The 21,049-nt window shown below is 50.5% G+C and overlaps 9 protein-coding genes across 9 annotated transcripts; 4 read left to right on the top strand and 5 right to left on the bottom strand.

Annotated features, from left to right (window-relative positions):
• Window positions 1-4,020: 4,020 nt before the first annotated feature.
• On the top strand, window positions 4,021-5,950 carry cdcA (phosphoprotein phosphatase CDC14; the record flags this gene model as incomplete). Its single annotated transcript, XM_058473451.1, has 5 exons — window positions 4,021-4,060; window positions 4,126-4,436; window positions 4,484-4,662; window positions 4,716-5,338; window positions 5,364-5,950. 5 exons carry the CDS (start codon window positions 4,021-4,023, stop codon window positions 5,948-5,950), a joined length of 1,740 nt encoding a protein of 579 aa, XP_058332454.1.
• Window positions 5,951-7,594: 1,644 nt separating this feature from the next.
• On the top strand, window positions 7,595-9,694 carry N7468_004153 (putative C6 transcription factor; the record flags this gene model as incomplete). The annotated part of the gene is made up of 5 exons (XM_058473450.1): window positions 7,595-7,649; window positions 7,698-8,429; window positions 8,483-8,906; window positions 8,989-9,271; window positions 9,329-9,694. 5 exons carry the CDS (start codon window positions 7,595-7,597, stop codon window positions 9,692-9,694), a joined length of 1,860 nt encoding a protein of 619 aa, XP_058332453.1.
• A 182-nt stretch (window positions 9,695-9,876) lies between these two features.
• On the bottom strand, window positions 9,877-10,547 carry N7468_004152 (putative RING finger domain protein; the record flags this gene model as incomplete). Its single annotated transcript, XM_058473449.1, has 3 exons — window positions 9,877-10,060; window positions 10,129-10,305; window positions 10,453-10,547. The coding sequence occupies 3 exons, from the start codon at window positions 10,545-10,547 to the stop codon at window positions 9,877-9,879; spliced, it is 456 nt and encodes a 151-aa protein (XP_058332452.1).
• Window positions 10,548-12,054: 1,507 nt separating this feature from the next.
• N7468_004151 (uncharacterized protein) lies at window positions 12,055-12,279 on the top strand (the record flags this gene model as incomplete). Its single annotated transcript, XM_058473448.1, has 1 exon — window positions 12,055-12,279. One exon carries the CDS (start codon window positions 12,055-12,057, stop codon window positions 12,277-12,279), a length of 225 nt encoding a protein of 74 aa, XP_058332451.1.
• A 648-nt stretch (window positions 12,280-12,927) lies between these two features.
• On the bottom strand, window positions 12,928-13,296 carry N7468_004150 (uncharacterized protein; the record flags this gene model as incomplete). Its single annotated transcript, XM_058473447.1, has 1 exon — window positions 12,928-13,296. One exon carries the CDS (start codon window positions 13,294-13,296, stop codon window positions 12,928-12,930), a length of 369 nt encoding a protein of 122 aa, XP_058332450.1.
• A 412-nt stretch (window positions 13,297-13,708) lies between these two features.
• On the top strand, window positions 13,709-15,565 carry N7468_004149 (homeobox domain-containing protein; the record flags this gene model as incomplete). The annotated part of the gene is made up of 4 exons (XM_058473446.1): window positions 13,709-13,887; window positions 13,954-14,065; window positions 14,136-15,164; window positions 15,188-15,565. 4 exons carry the CDS (start codon window positions 13,709-13,711, stop codon window positions 15,563-15,565), a joined length of 1,698 nt encoding a protein of 565 aa, XP_058332449.1.
• Window positions 15,566-16,246: 681 nt separating this feature from the next.
• Window positions 16,247-17,858, bottom strand: N7468_004148 (flavin monoamine oxidase family protein; the record flags this gene model as incomplete). The annotated part of the gene is made up of 5 exons (XM_058473445.1): window positions 16,247-17,067; window positions 17,156-17,446; window positions 17,520-17,545; window positions 17,611-17,648; window positions 17,733-17,858. The coding sequence occupies 5 exons, from the start codon at window positions 17,856-17,858 to the stop codon at window positions 16,247-16,249; spliced, it is 1,302 nt and encodes a 433-aa protein (XP_058332448.1).
• A 906-nt stretch (window positions 17,859-18,764) lies between these two features.
• On the bottom strand, window positions 18,765-19,670 carry N7468_004147 (uncharacterized protein; the record flags this gene model as incomplete). The annotated part of the gene is made up of 1 exon (XM_058473444.1): window positions 18,765-19,670. The coding sequence occupies one exon, from the start codon at window positions 19,668-19,670 to the stop codon at window positions 18,765-18,767; it is 906 nt and encodes a 301-aa protein (XP_058332447.1).
• A 640-nt stretch (window positions 19,671-20,310) lies between these two features.
• Window positions 20,311-20,490, bottom strand: N7468_004146 (uncharacterized protein; the record flags this gene model as incomplete). The annotated part of the gene is made up of 1 exon (XM_058473443.1): window positions 20,311-20,490. One exon carries the CDS (start codon window positions 20,488-20,490, stop codon window positions 20,311-20,313), a length of 180 nt encoding a protein of 59 aa, XP_058332446.1.
• Between the last annotated feature and the right edge of the window lie 559 nt (window positions 20,491-21,049).

Raw genomic sequence — 21,049 nt, 5'->3', positions numbered from 1 at the left:
CCCTAACCTATAGGACTCGATGAATCGACAGACGCAAGAATCTGCGTCAGAGTAGAATCCTCTGACGTAGCTATAAGGATCTTACCTGGATCGGAAAAAGTAGATTGAGGAATCTCGCCAGCAGCATGAGCGCTCTCTATACCATAATTTTGTTTTTCTGTATTAATACGTTCTTTTTCGATATAAGCAAGCTTTTTAGCTTCTTGGTGCTCTAACTCTTCTAGCTTAGTAATCTCTTTAAAGTTATAAGCTATAAAATCACTAGTGTATTTTTGTAATAAGCATTTTTGCTTACGAAGATATATTAACTTTGCTAATATTTATTCTTGCTCGGCCAAGATATATTCCTCTTTAGCTTTGAGAGAATTTTAAGACTTCACTAAACGACGCCACTTAGTATCGGAAAATATCAGTTTAGATATCACACACTTGGCCCTACTATTACCAGAAACATAGCTCAAATACTTGTCGGAGCAATCGGCACAAAAACACACTCATTTTAGATAAATACAATATTTACAAAGAATCATAGCCCTAAAACCTTCCTCCTCGATTCTTGTCGTCAGATTATTCTTGTAAATAGAAGACTGGTATATTATAATAATAAGATGGCAGGAAATATAAGAAACAGAACTTACTAAGAGGGAAGATGCTATTTAAGTCTTTGGAGACAAAGACCGTGAAGGAGAGGGATGATATTACAGACCTACTCCTGTTAAAGGAAATAAGTCAATCACGACTAACCAATCTGTCAAAGTTGATATATACGTGATAAAGAGGCCAGATATAGCAGCCGACTAACCAGCACAAAGAATAACTGTATTACTTAACGTAGCAGTTAAAGAACCGCTTAAGATAGTAAGATAATAATAGCTCATCGGGCAATAAACGCTACATATCAAGTAATACACAGAATATATTTAGTGATATGTCCCAAACATATTAGTTGATAGGAAGGACTAGATATATAAAGACACTTATTTAGCACTATATATTTAGTTCTTTACGATCAATCTTCTTATCATCTTATGATTGTTACTTAAGGACCCTAGATTAGAATACAATAACAGTTTATTATTTACTTGTTCGAAAACAAACCTTAACGACGCAGGAGAGATCCATAAGAACCTGACCTCGTCGACGCCCTCAGCAGTTCCACGTTTACTAAGCAAGACCTCTAAGGACTTGAGCATCTAAGGCCTGTTGCTGTGTGTGATCGGTAGGCATTACAATAGAGTGACGAGACACCCTTGGCGTGCCGAGTGACCAAGAGAAGTATAACCTTTGAGGATCCACTCACCGGGACTTGCTAGGTAGTGCGTAACAATAGTCTCTTCGTCGTGAAGTGGTAAACCTTAGGTTTGATTTGTTCGCCCGGATATTGAGATCCTTCGGGGATCTGCTTGATCATGGGCAAGTAATAGGTAAGGCGAGGTCAGCTTTTGCTTCTTAGAACATCGTGAAGCAAATGTAGGTGGTACTTATCGAAGCCACCAAGTCTTGGAATGGGAGTCAGAGTTGGCGGGGTTGCTAGGTGGCATGAGAGAATCATGTGATCAGCGCAGCAACAAATCGCGGTAGACTCTCACAAGGTTGGGCACCATTTTTTCGTGCCTTTTTTTTGCCTCTGACTTATCCTGCGCTTATATGCCACGTGGCTGGTACGGTGAAAGAAGCAGAGATCAATATTATCAGATACAAACGTGTGCCTGCCTGGAGAATCGATAGCAATATGAAACTGCAAGCCATATAATGAGTCCGGCGGGATACAGAAAGCATATCTTGCCCAGATGTGCAAGCTAAGGTGGTATCTTACCTTGAACTGAGGTTAAGATCGACCCTCACCTTGGGTGTTTTATGCATAGTGGTCGATTAGACGGCGCTAAAAGCTGGCTGTTGTTGGTCTAGAATGTACTGTTGAGAGCCAACAATCAAAGCAAGGCATGTAATATCAGAAAGATACGTGCTCAGGTGCATAGAATAATCAACTTCCGTAAAATTATATCTTACATGAGGTGTAAGTTGTTATGTAGGGTTAAGAGGATATGATTTTATCCCAGTGCAACAAACACATAAGGCCCAAACGGAAATAAACTTACCAAGATAATAACCACATAGAAAGGAGCAATTCCTTGGACCTTCATTAACCTCTTCATTCATTGGCATTCCAATTCTTGGTTTACCTCATACCAGCTTCATATACCGCACCAATATTTCTCAGTCGCTAAACCGCATAACATGGCATCAATACAGAAGATTGCAAAGGCATCTTCTTCTCTCTGTCCCCAAGGCTTGACACCGTCGGACAGCCCAATGGGTCGGCTATGCCTCACGCTTCCATGAAAGATCTAAAGTATCTCTATGATGTGCTTGGAAAGGTGTTGTCTGACAACTATGAACCTCCACTCTTGTCTTCGAGGATCATTCCCAACCCGGCCCCGACATGGTTCGATTGAAGCAGTTGCTGGTGAAGCTTGTCCATGATGGATATTCTTTAATTGAAACCGTTGATGCAACTGAGCCTGCTCGGTCTTGTTTTGCCGGTAATAAATAGGAAGAGAAAGCTCAAGTGGGGGAGGCAATTGAGAGTCCGATCGGTACTGCCTTCGATCGAATCTCACGCGGATGCGAGCCTTTGCGGTGTCGCGTTGACCCAAAAGGGGTCTTGGAGGCGGCTAACCTACCTGGGAAGCACACCAGGGACAATTATTTTGATCCCAAGGCCAATGTAGATTACAAGGCCCAAATTGAGCACAGGAATAACAATATAATAGCAGGGGTGGTCATAGAATGGAACTACCTAAGAGGACTATATCATAGAGATGATATATCTGAAGGAGGATGAGGGAAATGGGTTTGAGGAGCAGTGGGAATTTCGTTGCTTCTCTTCTACAAAACCAATCCGATTTAAACGGTATAAGACGGCAATGTTCAATTTGGGTTAGAGCACGATCATGAGCCGACCGGCACTCTATGAAAAGAGTTGAATTGTGATAAATTCGGGCGTAAGGAAGTCAAATTGTCGGGCGTGTGACGCAGTACCCCAGAGGGGTTGATGTCTGATGCCAAAGGAGATCAACTTGAATGTGGAAAGGGATTGAACAAATTCAAATAGTGTACAGAAACCTACAGTATAGTAAGGTTTATAACTAGAGATGTCAGCCTACAGGCCTTGATGTTAAGAAGAGGCTCAATTTCAACCACCAATGCCCATGGAGAGTTACAGATGCAACCCAGCCCCAAGCAATCATCACAAGGCAGCTGCTTGCAGCATAGCTGGTGAGGCCAACCACCAAAGCCTAGTTATAGGGCGGAATGCCATCATCGTTCGCCCCAATCAGGCTCCGGGTGGCACCGACCACAAGATGATACTGTTTATTGTTATTGAGAATCGTGGCAAAAACAAACAGCTGACCAGGCAACGGAGATGATTCCGTAAAATCATCCTCGAAGTTCACGAACGGTATGAAACGGGAAGCCAGGCTACGATCATAGCAAGAAAGGGAGAATTGAGATCTGGGAGGGACCTGGAGAGTTCATCGCAGAAATGAGCTGTCACTTTCTTGGAGCAAACAATGGCTTTGCCCACCCAGGTGCCCAGGTGGCGCGTGATTGGATGACATAAGCTTGGTCTTTTTTGGGCGCCTGACGGGGAAGGCAGCAATGCCGTTGTCGAGTCAACCAGCTACACTAAACCCTTTCTGGACAAACACAACATAACAGCGCTAGCGTGGCATGGCAGCTGCCCCAAACACCATGAGATTCTTCTCTTCGTCCTAAACACTTCCCACTTCTTCAATCTCCCAGCAATATTCTTAACTGGTTTTGTTTTCCTTTTCACACTGCTCTGGATTATGCACTTATAGGATTCCTCACTCCCCAGACCACACTTACTGTCCGAGGTTCCTTAATTGCAACCGGGCCGTCGCCGAATTGACGACTTGCGACGCCGCTCCTTGAGCTTGTTGGGACTACCCTCATTACTTCAATCCTTCGAGTCTGTCTCTTCTCGCCGCAACGATGTCGCCTGTTTCCGGCCAAATGATTGAGTACATCCAGGGTTCGTGACATGATTGCTTTCCGATGAAATTGAATGGTGGGGTCCTAACAACAAACAAACAACAGACCGCCTCTACCTGGCATCCTATGATTCGACTCCAAGCTCCAAAACGCATTTCCCATATCCGCTCGAGGCGCCCAAATCACCCAGCAAGCGAGCGCGGGCTCAACCACCCACCACGCCGACGACCAAGCGCCGCTCCCCAGTATACTTCACTGTGGATGACACGCTCTTGTACAATGCTTTCCACGCCGACTTTGGCCCCCTCCACATTGGGCATCTCTATCGTTTTGCTGTTCTGTTCCACGAGATCCTCGGTGACCCAAACAACAGCGACCGTCCCGTTGTCTTCTACAGTAAAACCGACCCCGGAGCCGTGCGAATGCCGCTTGTCTTGTCGCTTGCTATATGGTCCTGATTCAGTCGTGGCCACCCCACTTGGCGCTGGCACCCATCGCCCAAGCTGACCCACCATATATGCCCTTCCGGGATGCAGGATACAGCCAAGCGGATTTTATCCTGAACATTCAAGATGTGGTTTATGGCGTGTGGAAAGCAAAGGAGGAGGGTCTCTGTGGGTTGCGCGATTTTAACCTTGAAGAGTACAGATTTTCAGTCACACTTTACATGCAATTTGCGCTAACTTTAACTTCAGATATGAGAAATTTGAGAGAGTGGACATGGGTGACTTCAATTGGATCACTCCAAGCTTTTTGGCTTTCGCATCACCCCAACAACAACCTGTTGCACCCATTCCTGTCAACACCCCCGAATACGACGCTCTGCCTTCGACTCTTAGCGAGGTTTGCTCCTCGAAGCTTCCACTGCCTTTCAAGAACGTGCTCGCTCACTTTTCGTCCCGCAATGTCGGTCTTGTCGTCCGTTTAAATTCGGAGCTATACTGTCCTTCATACTTTACCGCTATGGGTATCCATCACATTGATATGATTTTCGAGGACGGTACCTGCCCTCCATTGCAGCTGGTCCGCAAGTTCATTAAACTTGCTCATGACATGATTACCGTCAAGAACAAGGGTATTGCTGTCCACTGCAAGGCTGGTCTGGGTAGAACGGGATGTTTGATTGGTGCATACCTTATCTATCGTTATGGCTTCACAGCCAATGAGGTCATCGCTTTCATGCGGTTCATGCGCCCAGGTATGGTCGTGGGACCTCAGCAGCACTGGCTCCATCTGAACCAAGGGTCATTCCGTGAATGGTGGTTTGAGGACAGCATGCGCGAAAAGCTGGCCCAGTCGAACCCGGTCACCCCAGCTCGTGTGTCAACTAAGAAGCGACAAAGCAACGGTGTCTCCACCCAACAACAGCCACTCCAAGCGGGCTGCACTTGGAGAAATTGACCACAACGAGACCGCATCCGCTCAGTATGAAGAGAATCTTCCAGCACCAACCCCTGGCCAACCTCGCAAGTCTCATCGCAAGGATTCCCGCCACCACCCTTACTCCCGGACCGCATCAGGCAGTTTGGCAGTAGAGCATGAGCAGTATAGCCGTCGCAGCCGACACAGCAATGAGGGCAGCGAGAGCGAAGAGGAGATTCAACTTCGTATGCTGGCCAAACAACGCTCATCAAAGTCCCCTGTGGCATCTCCTGGGGCACGATCTATCAGCTACTCGGCCACTGTCACAGCCAGCTACACCGTTGCAGATGGTATCCATGAGGATCAGGAAAACTGGGTTGAAAACCCGTCTCCCAAGACTCCTGCTGCTCGGAAAAGCACTGCTGCGCCAATTTCGGTCAGCAAGCAACGGGCAAGCCCTCGACGCACAACCGAAGGCAACAGAAGCGAGTCACGAGGAGTGCGCAAGCCTAGTGGCCGCATTGGGAGCACATCTAGTCCTGCTCGCACCGTCCGGCCAGTCCAGTAGGTGACGTCTCAAGTTTTCACATTCTCTGAGGTCTTTTCACGAACTTGCCTGCCTGTGGCAGCAATTTTCATTCTTCTGGTCCTGCGGGATCACTTTATGCATATCCTTTTTCCCCCTCTTCTTCATGCATTTCGATATTTAATGCTTCAAGTTTGTCTTTCGGAATTCTTACGTGGAGTTTGCTATTATGGGGATTGAAAGTCAAGTTTCTGGCATGTTGTGCGCGGCGTCTGGTTATGTTTTTTTGTTCATTCCGAAATGAGGTTCGACGTCGACGGCCCAGACTGATCGATGCTCTCTCGATCCCTTCCGTACACCCATTGTTCGGTGTTTGTTGCAGGGTTTTCACTCTGTTGTGTCAATTACTACGGCGATACGAGACGACAATTTTTGATGAGCTCGCAAGTTCCTTCGTTCTTTAAGAATTCCTTGTAATACTTACTCATAAATCCTTTCTGTTACGTATTGATATTCCCGCCGGAATGGTATATCCCCGACCTCGTGATTTCAGGGCACCGGTACTCCTCCCATGAGGTGCGATTACCTTGCATGGCGGGCTAGTTAACTAGCTCCTTGATATCTGCTGCCAAACATGGCGAATGAGCTTGCAAAGGACTTGACACAGTCACCGCCCAATCTTATCCGTACTGTGCCAGGGCTGTCGCAGATGGCATTCACCTAATCTAAGTGATCTCAGCCCCTCATCACCTATCCGAGCTTGACTCGATGGAATATCCGGCCGAGCACAGGAGTAATAAACAGTCATCTGACGCTGCCGCCTGGTACCCTTGCGTTTACCTTGAATACCTCGAGCTCGTCGCGGACGGAAAGGTTGGCGACAAAGCTGCGGACTGCAGAGGACCGGCTTGGTTTATCCTCTTTGAGTTTCTCAGATGCTGTGCGGACTTTTGCTTGCGAGGAGGAGCCGATGGTTATGTTGGCTCTGTTCGGCCGGCGCAGCGTAAGTACTCCAAAGGAGTTTGTAAAGTCAACGATCAACACGGAAAATGGATTCAAAAAAATGAGTTCGGATTATAGTGCACTTATTGCCCGGAATTCCCATAATCTGGGTACATAGTCCAGTGGATCACAGGCACTTTGGCCGAGTCTGGTCTAAGGCGATAGACTAGAAATCTATTCCGTTCGCGGGCCGCGGTTCAAATCCGCGAGGTGTCGATCTACAATTTCCCGTTTCTTTTTATTTGTTCTTTTTTTTTTTGGGCCCAGTCCTATTCGTCAGTTAAGATCTCATACACATTAACACAGGTTATCCATTTTGTCGCTTCAAGTTGCCATCTACATAAAAGATCAGATCACCGAGCGTATGATAAAATTCGCCTTTGTGGTGTTTTCATCCCGTTACCTGTTTTGAACCGTAAATTGGCGGATCGCTCCGCAAAGTCTGCTTCTCAAGCTTCAACTTCAATACCGCAAAACTCCATGCAATGAGAAACAACGATGACCGGCGCTCTCTATCTCCAGCGACTCGGCGCAATGGATCCCTGCAATCGTGCGAGCCTTGCCGGCGATCGAAACAGCGGTGCGATCACACCAGGCCCATCTGTCGCCGATGTGAGGCCAAGCGCATGGGCGATAAATGTTTCTACCATCCGGCACCCATGACCAAAAGACGCGGCTCTGATCATGCCAATCCACCTCCTATCCCCGTTAGCCGGCTGGCTAGCCAGCCCAATTCCACGTAAGTCGTCCTGGAAAAGCCTGGAGGCTGGACTAAAAAAGCATGCAGAGCATCAAGTCCGGGGTCTCTCCACAGCGGGCGCATCTCTAGCCCCGCTGGAAGCCCCCAGTGCGCCCAGCGGTGCGGCCGGATACCTGGGCTCGGTGAGCTTCACGGCCGTCTTGACTGAGCATCGGAATGAGATTCCCTTTGAGCCTGAAGAGAGCTCGGATTCTTTTCCTGTGCTGTCGGTGGAGCCGGATCGGATCCAGTCAGGGGCGGATGTGCTACTCTTCCTTTACAATTTGAATCAGCGCAAGAAGGTAATTGAAAAGTATTACAGTCATGCGTGCAACGCGGCGGTGCCGTGGAAAGTCATCGTTACGATCATGGACTCGATTCAGGAGATCTTTGATGGCTTAAATCCTGCCGATTTGATGAACCAGCTGCAGGAGCTGGCTACGTTGATATTTCGGAATTCTTCCAGAGCATTATCGACGCACCAGGGAATGACCGCAGATGAGTATTGTGCTTCTTTCACGGGTAGCAATTTCCGCTGGGAGGCGTTAGGGAACATGTTGCCAATGTTTGGACAGCAGATTATGGTTACGCCAGCTAACGATACGGAACTGCTGGGGAGTCCAGAGGATTCTCAGGCAAAAGAACAGATCTTGGAACATGTTGCGAGAGCAAGTACAATATGTCTTAGCTTCTGTGATCAATCGTCGTCCGCGAATGAGCTATTGGCTCTCATGCAATATAACCATGTGATGTTCTTAACTCAACACTATGGCGATTCAAGTGAGTCGTCGTGGCAATTTTACCCGCTGATAGGGTTTCTGACAGATAGAAAGGTTATCTAGCATGGCGGCGACTCGGTGATTTGGTAGCCACTATCTACGCTGCAGGACTCCACCTTGACCCAGCCGGCTCAGAATCCTATCCATTCTTCTTGCGGCAATGGCGGAGAGGTTGCTTCATCTGTGCGTTTTACATGGATAAGATGATGGCAACCTTCGTTGGCCGGCCACCATTAATGAATCACCGCTATTGTACTCTGGATCCTCCCCTCGACCTGAGTGACGAGATCCTTATACAAGGCGGCGAGCCCCTCGCTCGCGCAGTTGCCGCCCTCGGTCCCTTTGGGTGGAACGCTGATGGCGTTCGAAACCGGATGAGCTCTTCGAGGCTTCGGTTCCAGCTTGCCATTGCAAGAGAAAAGACCCTTGACATCGCACTAGCAACGCCTGAGACACAAAATTTGCTCCAAAGGGCAAGGTAAGACCTCGCTTTTTCCTTCCTTCTTTTCTTTTTCTTGTCTTTTGTGTATTGCCACTACCAGGTCTAACATGGATCACAGTGAAATCCAAGACGATCTCCAAAGAGTATGGGAAGCCGCTCCCGCGTACCTTCGACATGACCGAGAAGACAAAAAGGATTCGCGGGAAGTGTGGATCAGTATCGTTTACCTGTACCTCAACTATCTCTATACCGGTTTTCTCCTTCAGAGGGCGATCATCAAACACATAAATACCGGCCACGACAGGCTCTACGACATCTCCCGACGTTTGCTCACCATCGTTACATCCATCACTACCCAGCGGAATTCGATGGTGGATCTTGATACGCATTACTCGTGGATAGTGCGGCTCCTTACCTCTATTTTTTGATGCAATGCATGTCTTACTAACGGAATGCAGGCCCTCACATACGGCCTTCCCAGCGCCAGCGTGCTCTTAATCGAACTGTTACATCAGTCGCACGCTCCTACGCCCAACGCGGTTCCCCTGCCGCGTGCAGAGATCATCCGCAACCTGAGCGTGTTCGTGTCATTGTTGTCCTGGATCTCACGACCGGGCCAAGGAAACTACCGCGAATGCAAAGAAGCGGAGAAGAAGCTGTCTCGAATTCTGGATCAACTCCTGGACCCACAGCCCGTGCAGGCTGATCTGGTAAATGATGTCACGTCCAACCTGTCGAGTTTCTTGAACTGGTCGAACTATAACTCTTGGGATTTCAATCCGGAATATTTCCCGGCTGCAGAGGGGTTTCCGGGGATGCTATGAGTCTAATGGAGGCTGATGGGGATACTAATGAGCTGTTGCAGAACACATAGTGCAGTTTCTTTCTTTATTCGTGGTCTCATGATCATTGGAGTTGAAGAGCCGGTGTTATGTGTAGACCACCATCAGCCCCCTAATCGCATATTCAATCCCAGATATCCAAATCTGTGCATCGCTCCCTCGGATCATACTATCCACGCGAATTCATGCCGTGGGCGAGTAGTCGGCACATAGTAGGCACGGTGGCACAGCGGGCAATTATAATGGTCCCCCAAGAACCATTTTTCCAGACATTCCCGATGGAAGACATGCAGACACTGTAGCTCACGGATTTCTTCCGATCGGTTGACCTGCTCTAAGCATACAGCACTGTCCGGATGAGTAGCATGATTAGCTGTGCGACAGTGGGAATCCGAGGTTCCGAGTCCAAAACCTACCAAACAAACTGGCTGTCCACAGCCTCCGAAAGTCCCATTTTGCCTTTGGTAACGGCCCACCAGTCCTCGAGGGTTCGGGTGGGCGAAACCTTGTCGAGAGACTTCAGGCGCTCGTCTGGATTTTTGCGAGAGCGAAGGAATGCTTGGCGATCATGCCGGTTGATGACGATGGTCAAGCTGGGCGCTAGTCAGTCTCCGACATAGCAGGTTGCACGAGGCCGGGAGTATACAGCCAGGCAGAGTAGGGCCGAGACGAGGATCCACGAGACAAAAAGGCTCCGGGATGATATTCATAGATGCAGGATAGAATCCAGCGCAACTCACATCAAGCTCAACACAATCAGTGTCACCACACCTAAACCAATCCCCAAGACAATCGCCATATGACCGGTCTTCAGGTTGTCATTTTTGTCCGCCATCTCGCCTCTCCGAGCTGAGAGAGCGCCCACCGAAGAAAGTAGAGGGAAGTGCAGAGACGTCAGGCCCAAGCCCTAAAGATTAAAGATACGGAAAGTATTCCAGACTGTGTCGATTTCGAAGGATATCCCTAGGGGATAAAAGAAAGCCGGTGGAGGTGATCGACCCGTGTCAAGCGGGGGAAGCTCAAGTGGATAATGCGAACTAAACCGTATGATGAACCCATGGCATCCCTCCCCCCACCTCCCTTTGGGAGCCAATCGTGGGTCGTGCGGGAAGGGATGTGCTCCAATGGGTTTGGGCGCTTGGGGAATGTCGATCGGCTGAATTGTCCTGCGCCTTTTTTGACTTTCAGACTTGGCGGGTTGGCGATGCCGTGGAACTCGTATGGGCCAACACTCGGCGACTTGGTTTCTCGTTTCTCGAGACTGATTGGCTCTCCTTATCTGAACTATCACCATCCGTGCTCTCTCCTGCGTCACTTACCTGTCAGTCATAATGTAGTGCTTTCTTCCCCTAATCCTTCCATCCCTTTTCCTTCACGTGCTATACCCGCATCCTCTCCGACCCCACAACCCCCACTTATTTGTACTTTATTTTTGGAGAAAATACCAGCTTTACATTCGTGGGGCCCCTGCCTCTCTGCATCTACGACGGTTGCCATTGCATCGGGGAGATCTGCTGCACCTGATAGGCTGTCGCCATGTCTCGCTGTGACATCGACCGGTTTGGTCCTCCCCTTGACACTGCCACAACCACAAAGACTAAAGTTGATTAGGCTTTTCGGTTGCTGCTCCACTCGAGCCCAGACGGCCCACAGGTCCACTTCGTCCTGTCAAGACAATTCGCAACTTTCCCAAGTACATGCACTGCCCTTGCCGCTGATCTGCAGCATGACCTTGATCTACCCTGCGTTCTGTGGAAGCTGACAACGTGCAGCTGATCAAAGGTCTGCGCTTGGTGCTTGACCAGCTGCAAGGTCTCTAATTAGAAAATGACAACACTGCAGGCTTTGGGGGGGAAAGCCGACTTGGAAATACTCAATATACTACCTGTGCCTTGGTCTCAAGGAGACACTGGTATCCGCATGATCTACATGCGGTCGAGAAGACCTTCTTTTTTTTTTTTTTCTTTTTTCATTTTGGTTTTGACTGTTGTGCCAGATTTAAGATAGCTCCACACGATTTTAGAAAACCACCCCAGTATCAGATTGAAGAAGACAGCCCCTCGAGATCGGTAGTGGTGTACAGCGCGGTATATAGCTTACTGCGGGGCTCTTCCCAATAATTCTAAGGATGATTACTTAGACAGTGTGGTTGTAGACTTGCTGACATTGGCGTTCATATGGATCAATTGTACTTTATCGCACTGAAGCTACCACATGAAATTTCAGATTCCAGTAATCCTACCTGCTATCGTGAAATATCAGGGACTATTGTAGAGCATGGCGCTATTAGGAAAGCAAGACGTCAATATCATCACGTGGTAACCCATCTGTTGACGTTCTTGATGAAGCGGCTCAAAAGCCACAAGGGGCGTCGTGCGCTATATGACAAGGATACTTTCACCTCTTCCACCGACAAGCATAGTTCTAGGACCCTCATTCCTTGTCTGTATATCCTGTCCTTGAGCCTCGCGAAGGTCTCACGGTCGTGTTATGCGAGATCTATCAGCATGGCCTCGAGATCTTTTCAACTGTGTGAGAACGCGGCTCGCTGGTCTTGGAGCCGATGACATTATCTTGAACATACGTACAGGCACAAGGGGACCCCTGATGGGCTCGCCTTCTTGTTGACTGTTGGAGAGCATGAAGCTCCAAGGGATCAAATACTGCACGTGGGGAGCCGGGAGGGGCATTTACCTAGGCAGCTTGCTGCAAGCTGACGAAGTTCTTTTTATCCCTTTCTCTTTCTGTCCCGTTTCCCCGGATATTCTTGGTGGTCGGGATCTAGAGGTTACTCCCACGTATTTCCTTTGTTTTGAAGATGGCTCCAAGAGGGGGAGACGAGCAATCTCAAAGAACCGGAAATGCCTGCCGCTCTCATCTGAAGCTATCCTCACCGAAACGAGAAAAGGCGCCCTGTTTCATCAAGCCTACAGCTTTGATTCCGGGTATACTTTGGTTTATTATCTCGAACGATCTCGAATTATTGTAAAATATGGAAGACTAATGATGTAGAGCACACCTAGGTAAGCAGCTTCGAGACTGTATAAATGTAAAGGAGGCCTTCGGAGGACTGTTGGTAATTATAGCAGCTTCGAGTGCCTCTCTTCCCTTCCTCGGTTATAGTATCCCTTGGTCTGGTGCGTTGTACAAAATCTAGCTGCGCGGTTGGGCAAGAAATTAAGCACCATGGGCTCCCAACGCTCGTATGTTTTGTTTTAACTAAGGCTATCAATAGGGCTATTATAGGCTGTTCCCAGCAGAATATCGGAGTATGCATAGGTTTCTTCTTTCCCAGAGTCAGTTTGCCAGAAAACGAAGTTGAAATGGCCATGCTCAAAATAGACCTTCGTACGCTTCATTGCAGCCACATACGTCACGTGAGAGCGTGTTTTTCGCGTTTCCCGGCGGATCGCCTGGAAGACCGATGGTGAAATAATCACACCGGGTATTGAATCTTGGAGGCTGGGGAGCCGCTGCACATAATGCTGCATTCCAGAGCCTCGGAGCTTCCCAAGATTTCTCAGATCTCGCGCATTCCACACCGTGACGTGGGACACGCGACGGCCCCATAGCGAGTACCACATCGGCTGCAGTGGGGACTGATTTTACTTTCGAGTCGCGTCTAGAGCCCAAGTAACACTCCCCAATCCACGTAAATATGCGATGTAGCTGCGCGCAGTATGGGCTAGCTGCAATAATTAGCCAGTAATTGCCTTGCAAGAGGACAAATTGGAGTGAACATTTTTTTTTTTTATTTCTTTTTCATGGAGCAAGGAAAGGCAAATTCAAGGCAAAGGACCGTGGGGAGGCAGCGCTAGTGGGGGCACGGCCAGAAGCTCCGCGTCCACAACCGCGACGCCGCGACGCGATTATCCCGGCCACGGCATACTCTCTTCCTATTTCTTTCTTCTATACCTTATACCTTCTTGTCTTCTCTTCCCCTCTAGGACGAATTCTGCCTCCCCCTCAAAACCTCATGCTCTCTTAGCTGAGACCATGTCTGACCTGGAGCAATCGGTGGTGGCGGCGACTTCGTCCTCGCCGTCTCTTCCGGCCACCGACTCCACTGCCCTCAACTATGCCTTCCTTGTCCACTCGCAGAAAACCCTCACTCAGAATCTTCCTCCCCGTGTCGACAACAAACTGCTCGCTCGCCAAAAACGCCGTCGAACGAGGTAAAGATGACCGCATGTTTCATTCCCGAACGCGTCTGATCATGAACTGAATGGTGTAAATTATAGCCCGGAGGATCATGCCATCCTAGAAGAGGAGTACCAGCGAAATCCAAAGCCAGACAAGGTAGCGCGGGCGAATATTGTGAACCGCGTCTCGCTCGGCGAGAAAGAGGTCCAGGTGCGTGCTGCCAAGACTTTGACTCCCAAATCCCTTTTCTCTCCGTCAACCGGGGCACTGATTCTTGCAGATCTGGTTTCAAAATCGTCGCCAGAACGACCGTCGCAAATCCAAACCTCTCCAGCCGCACGAGCTTCTCGCTCCTCGATCGAGTATGTCCGATTCGTCGGGACACCCTGCTAGTGACGATAACGCGTCCGCGGAGCCCGGGTCGTCGAGTGGGGCAGAGCAAATTGACACCCCAGAACGACCGGAGAGCACCAAGCCAAAATCGTGGGGCGGCGAGCTGCTACATTTGCCGGATTCGGATCCAGTGATGGGGGAGAAAGAAGACGATGATCTGCCTCCGCAGAGCACACAAACGAGCGTGGCAACTGAGGCTGTGGAAGAAACCCCGCCAACGACCCAAGAGGAGTTCCATGGGCACAGCTCAGGACTAAACCTGGAAAATGGGTCGGATGAAAATCAGTTGCACGTTCCGAAGCGAAAGCGGTCATTATCTGATGTCAGAGGCGAGGGGTCGGATGAAGTGCCAGAGACAGTCCACGTTGGAATCACGACGCCTGTCAAATCCCCACCGTCACTGCGGTTGTCCTTCTCGTTTGATGGAGAAGCCATGGTACGCAAGGAAGATGAGTTGACACCATCGCCACCGAAAGGCCGGAACGCGTTGAGGATAGCCATGTCGTGTGATGGGAAAGCTGTCATCCGGGCGGAGAATGAGCCTTCACCGTCCAAAAACCGAGTCGCCATGTTCTCTGTGCGTCGAACAAAGCAGTCCAGCCTTCGCCGGACGAGCAGCGCTATCTTCCCAGCCACGCCGCGGGCAGACATGACTGAGAAGGACCGTGTCTTTGGCCGATCCCGTGACCCTCGCAATTGGGAGTCATTCTTCGATACAGATGCGCGCAGTGCTCTGTCCACACCAAGCAGTTCTCAGACTGCACCTCACCTCTCCCCGGGCCTCTTCCAATCCCGCAGCCAGCGGTCCCTGACTCGCAGTGCCTCAACACGGCACAGCCTCGCGATTCACGAAGACAATGCCCGCACCCCGATTTCCCAGTCCATGGGTGAGAAGCGACGAAAGCTCTCTCGCACAGTGTCCTCCTCGGCCGGTTAGAGACAGATCGAAACCGTGCCAACGCGAGCTCTAAGCTCTCCAAGTCTATGTCCAAATCGCACAAGCCGGGCTTTGAGCTTGATGCCGGTGACTCCGACAAGGAGAACTGGGTTCCTGGAACTCGGTCGTCGCAGGCTCGCCGCCGTCCAAATCCTAATGCCACTCGCTCTGTTCTGCGTGATGCCAACCGTAACCGCGGGTTGGGACTGTCAACCAATGGGAAGCGTAACCGCCCACTTGGCTCCGGCGTCCAGGGTAAAGCGCCAGACGTAGACGCCGATGTCTCGGCGTTTATGGCGGGCGGTAACGGCGGTAGTCAAGAGGACGATTTGGACTGTGTTCAAGGTCTCTTGTCACTGAGCCAGGGGGCTTGGAGATGAGGATCTTAAAAAAAAAAAGAGGGCGGGGTGCAACACAGCCCATTTCCCAGTTAGATGGGGTCTGTTTTCTCCCTCTCGTCTCTCTCATGAGTATCTCTCACCATTTGCACGCTCCTCCCAATGACCCGAAACCCAAATTCCCCCATTTTCCTTTGTCTGTCGCTTTTCTTGATGATTCGTGATATCTTGCAAGCGGTTCTCTCGCCACATTCCCGTCACGTGAACTAACGACCCCTTGTTTTCCTTCAAGGTCCGTCGAGTCCTTGTTTCTTTACCCTTTGTATCTAGCGCCCCTGTTGAGCCCTGTGATTCTGTGGGGTTAGATATACAGTCGATATGGCTCCTCGATCATCGCCGCGTCAATCGGTGCGCTGGCGATCGAGGGGCTTGGCTCCGCGATAGCTTCAACTAATTCTGGAATGATACTCCGATAACGACTCTAATTTTCGAATCATTTTATATCGAAGATGGCAATAACTGTATAACTAGGCACATGCACGGACGTAGCTCTTCAACTGATCTAGAATACCAATTACAATCCGAACCTGGCTTTATGGGTAAGAAACCTTCCAGTCACAAGCTATCCTTCACTCCCGACTCTGCGAAGGCAACGAATCGTCCATTCCTGAAACCCCCTTCTTCCCCAACCCCAACTTCTCACAGACCTGCCCCGCGGCCCTTTCACCACTCCAATATGCCCCCGTCGTCGTCCCCAGTGCCACAAATGGCGAGGTATGTTCCCCCCGCAAACCACAACCCTTTCTCCGCCACCCCGGCCCGCATCACCTCGATATCTTTTCCCCCTTGCTCCAGCCCGACCTGGAAATTACTGTAGGACCCGTACCCGCCCAATTCATCCGTCTGCCACTTCGTCGCCAGGATAGCGCTGGGCACGCAATCCTTCGAAAGGGCATTGTAGCCCGGCAACCGGGCGTAGAAAGGCTCCAAGAACCCGATCAGCGTGTCCCTGTATTCCTGCGACGCAGGATCCAGGTCCGCGATGCGGGAGACGATGTGCGCACCCGAGGGCCCGTAGGTGTAGAAGAGGAGGGTTGGCTGGGCGCAGTCCTCGGGGAGCGAGGCCAGCGACATGCATTCCTGGTTCCATTCGACGCCCGCCGGGTGCTCTACGTAGTTTGGTTCCAGGAACTGGGCGAAGAACGGCTTTGCGGTGCCTGTGTCGGGCTGCCAGAAGGCGCGGGGGAAGCGGACGAAGACTTTCTCGAGGCGGCCGTAGGAAATGCTCTTTATGGCGGAGGTTAGCGGGGCCGGAAGGGCCGGGGTGAATGCTGAGAGGTTGTTCTTTAGCCAGCCGAGGGGGCAGGTGACGACTACTTCGTCGAAGGTGTGGGTTTCGCCTGCGGAGGTGGTGATGGAGATTTGGTCGTTGGATGTGTCGATCTTGACGACTTTTTGGTTGAGTTTGATGGTGGCGTCGGATTGCGCTGCTTTGGCGACGTATTCTAGGATCCGTTTGTAGGTTGATGCGACGAAGAAGTTGTCTAGATGCCCGCCGGGTTAGAATGTGGCATTGATTCGAACGACCGAGGGGGGGCCCCCGCGTGGGTGATAGAGGTAGTAGTAACTCACTGCCATCGATGCATTCTTCCAGATGGAAGAACTTGAGACTCTGCCGTTCAATGGGTTCCCCGACATATGCTCCCCAGAGCTTGCATGCATCAAGGAGGAGCTGTTCCTCTTCCGGCGAGAGACTTGTTTCCTTGACGGTCTCTTTGAAAAAGTCGTATAGACTCCGTTCGGGCGGAATTGTATGCTTGTTCTTATTACTATACTCAAATGCTTTGTCGATAGTAGTCCAGACAGCCTCTGAGATCAAACCCGTGTTGTATTCGCTGACGGGCTCTCCGTCGCGCGAGAAAGCTATGGGCTGGATATCGGGATCCCGGGGCGATTGTCTGCGTCTTCTCTGCAATCGCCATGATGGGGCTCTCACGAGCTCCATGGATCCAATTAGGGCCTCTGTTATCATGTCAGCTTCTGATCACTTCGATACCGACTGCAGATACGGGATATCGCCCACTTACAGATCCACTAGACGGCCTTCCAGCTCAGCTTGGTGGACCTATACAAGATAACAGAATCCTTCAGCAGCGGTTCGGTAGATGACAACTTCTCCGCTGATCTCAATCAAGAACAAATCACATACCCGGCCTCCAAGACGATCTCGCGCTTCTAGTATGGTAACCTGGGCCCCGTTCTGCACGAGGACATCGGCACACCGCAGACCCGACAGGCCGGCGCCAATAATCCCCACATGCGGCTTTGGACTCATCGTGAAAGGAGCTGAATAAAAAGGGCGAATGATCCTGGCACGAGCCGTTGTTTTTACAGCGAATTGGGCTGTCGCTTTGTACATGAACGCCTGTCAGAATGGCGAGTTTTTTGCGGTTAGATAACAAGCGGGGATGGGCGGGAGTGATTGGTTATCGTGAGATCTACAATCTAATCTGCAGATGCAAGACATGCCAACCTTCGGGCGATAGCATATCTATTGCGTGGATTATCCGTCTCAGCAGGGGGGGGGAAACAAAATAACATATACTGATACCCTAAAGCTTATCTACGCGGTAACCGGGAGTTTTCATCCCAAATTTTCATATTCAGTAACGCCTGACATCGCCTAAAGACTGGATTCAACAGAACAGGAAACGCAACGGGTGGTATTGGTGCAGAAACAAGACAAGAGACAAATGTTACAACCCCCCCCAAAAATCAGACTAGATCATGCACAGCATAATCAAATGCAAAAAAAAAAAAGCCCAACGCCAGGAATTCGAGTACGCCATTATATCAAATGCGTGAACGGACATGGAAGAGCACCACCCAGGGCTCAACGCCTATCCAAATGATGACATGGACCTTCAAACTGAACCAAAACAGATATACACGTATCGAGTACAGGTAGGAGGATATGGGATCAACCCCCTAGGTAACAGGAGTCGCCAGCATTAGGCTGTCGAACCTCATTGGGAAGAGATGCATGGGGTTTCCAGCAGAAGAGTGCGTGCCGGTGCACGAGGCAGCGACGGATAGGGCCATAACCTTTCTCATGGCCCTCAACTGCCTTGGATGGTGACCATTGCCGCCGATGACAATAGGCATGACTGCTCGTAATTTGACAAGCGAAGAGGGGGAGTATGTGGTATGTGTCGCTAATTCGACTGCTCAGATAGCACGTTTAATCTTCCCAAATAGTCTCCAAGTCGAGGTCTTGGCGCCGCTCTGCACCACAGACACTCCATCGTTTGCGTTTCTCATTTCGAGGGGCATACAGGTTGGTGCCCCGCGCTCCAGATGGATTGGCGTCGGAAATGCCGCGACGTCGGTTACTGCTGCTCGTTGCTTCCGCCGCATCAGCCGCAGCTTTGAGCTTTGCGATACGATCCTCGTCCTCCAAAGCCTCGGCCTCCTCGTCGGGAATATCGGGAATGGTCTCGAGAGATGAGATACTCGGACTTCGCGACCGGAGACTTGTAGGGGTAGACGGCACAGATGAAACAGAAGAACTCGAGTGAATCGGATATGTTTCGTTGTATTTCGACCCGAGCACGGGCGAGGGCTGCGACGGCGGGCTGATCATAGGCTGCTGGAAATGAAGAGGAGAGGTAGAACGCAGGCGCCGAGGGAAATGCTGGGGCGCGAGCACCGGGGAGTTAGATTGCGAGGAGGGCGAGCCGGGGCCGGTCTGGAGTTCGTCGTTCTCAGAGATTGTTTCGGAGATATTGAGTGACCCGAGGCGGGTTTCGATATGGTCGTCCGGGCGCATCTGCAAGGGCAAGGGTCGCTTCGAGGCGTCGAGCGCCGATGTGGGCATCCCGCGGCCGTTGACGAAGATATATCTCCCCCGAGAGTCCAGCCCTGGGGAAGAGTATGCGCGCGTCATCGATGGCATACCGGGGATTCCCACCAGTGACCGCGAGCGCAGATGCGATCGGGCAATAGGGGATCGGGTCCGAGGGGGCGCCAGTGGTTCGGGAGAGACAGATAAAGTGATCATGACGTCTTCTTTGCTCACCCGTTGCGACATCCCTTCTCGAGAGTCGGAGTCTCGGCCAGGGCGCATGGCTTCTGTTCGTCCCTCCATCGTGGTTTTTTGGGGCAACCTAGCTAGAACAGCCAGTGGGGGAAAAAGAAAGGGGGAGAGGGAAGATGTAAATAAGGAGACTCTATTTACGTCGGGCGCATGATAGGAATCAGACAAGAACCTTGGGCCAGCCAAGGAGAAAGAGTCCAAAAAACGGGGTGAAAGAGGAAGGAGGTGGAAAAGGGAGGAAAAGTGGTGACGGCGATGACCCAAAAGACTAAAAAAAAAGGTTGAGGCGAATACCGCGAACGCCGAGTGGCCCAGACCGCGGGACCCTGACAGGATCAAGAGTGCTTCTACATGTGAATGCTCTGCGCTGATTCGCGCAGGGCGGCCAGGATTCTAGAACTCCTCCATGATTGGTTCTTTGCATGATTGAATGACCCATGAACGCGCACCATCTACAACGAGTCCCCTCAAAGCCAAGCCTTCCCAGGCGTGGATCTGAAGCGCGGAGAGGCTGCGGGCCTTCCATAGTTCGCCTAAAAGGGAGGATCAAGGGCGCGATATCGCCGTCCTGCCAATCACACCCTCTCGACTATACTATAGACGTCTGTTCTCACATTCCCCTTTCTTTCTTCCCCCCTTTTTTTTTCAGCCGTCTCGCCTGGATGGGAGCCTGATTGTTTCCCAAATAAGTTCATAGCGTTGGGTTGTCGCTCAGCCCCGAGGCGAATGGGCTCCACAGGGGAATGAATGAAATCGTCATAGAGCTCGAGGCGTCTAATTCGAGGTACGGCGGGTAGGATTCCCTATCCGACACATCGTCCAGCTTAGCTCCAGCCCAGCTCTCGAGGAGACGAGTGCCCAATTGACCCATGGTGGGTCTTCTAGAAGACGAGCGGGTCGATCTAGAAGAAAACAGCTCATTCTACCTTCGGCGCTCGAGGGCGGGTGGTTTCCGGGAAGGAGTTTGGGACTCCGACACTTCAAAGGCTGAGATTATATACGTGGTTTGCGCCTCTATCGCATACAAAGCACCGAGCGTATAGCCAAGTACCAATACTGAATGACGGAAAAAAGAAGCTTTTTATGTCAACGGCAGCAGTGCGTTATTTTCTGCAGCAAGAAAATCCCCGAGGTCTTCAGCACCAGAGAAGAAGACTCCACTGTGTTTTAGTGCCCGAGGTGGAGATTCTCAAGGCGAAACCTGGGCATGAGACAGCCCGCTCCACGGAACCATTGACATTTCGCTGGCCAAGAACATACAAAATTCCATACTACAATTTCGTTTGGAACAGTCCTGTTTCAGACGGCCTCAGATGCTTCCAGCCCCAATGCAAGCATTACGTTTCGAATTACGAAGAAAAGCCTATGCGATGCAGAATACGATGCAGAATACGATGCAGAAGATACAGGGCAGGGATATTCAGCGCGAG

The sequence above is a fragment of the Penicillium chermesinum genome, assembly GCF_028974085.1.
Source record: "Penicillium chermesinum strain IBT 19713 chromosome Unknown utg000003l:1.0-5111272.0:1.0-5115320.0, whole genome shotgun sequence".
NCBI lineage: Eukaryota > Fungi > Ascomycota > Eurotiomycetes > Eurotiales > Aspergillaceae > Penicillium > Penicillium chermesinum.
Note: the sequence above shows the minus strand (reverse complement) of the source record. Positions and strands in the feature narration are given on the sequence as shown.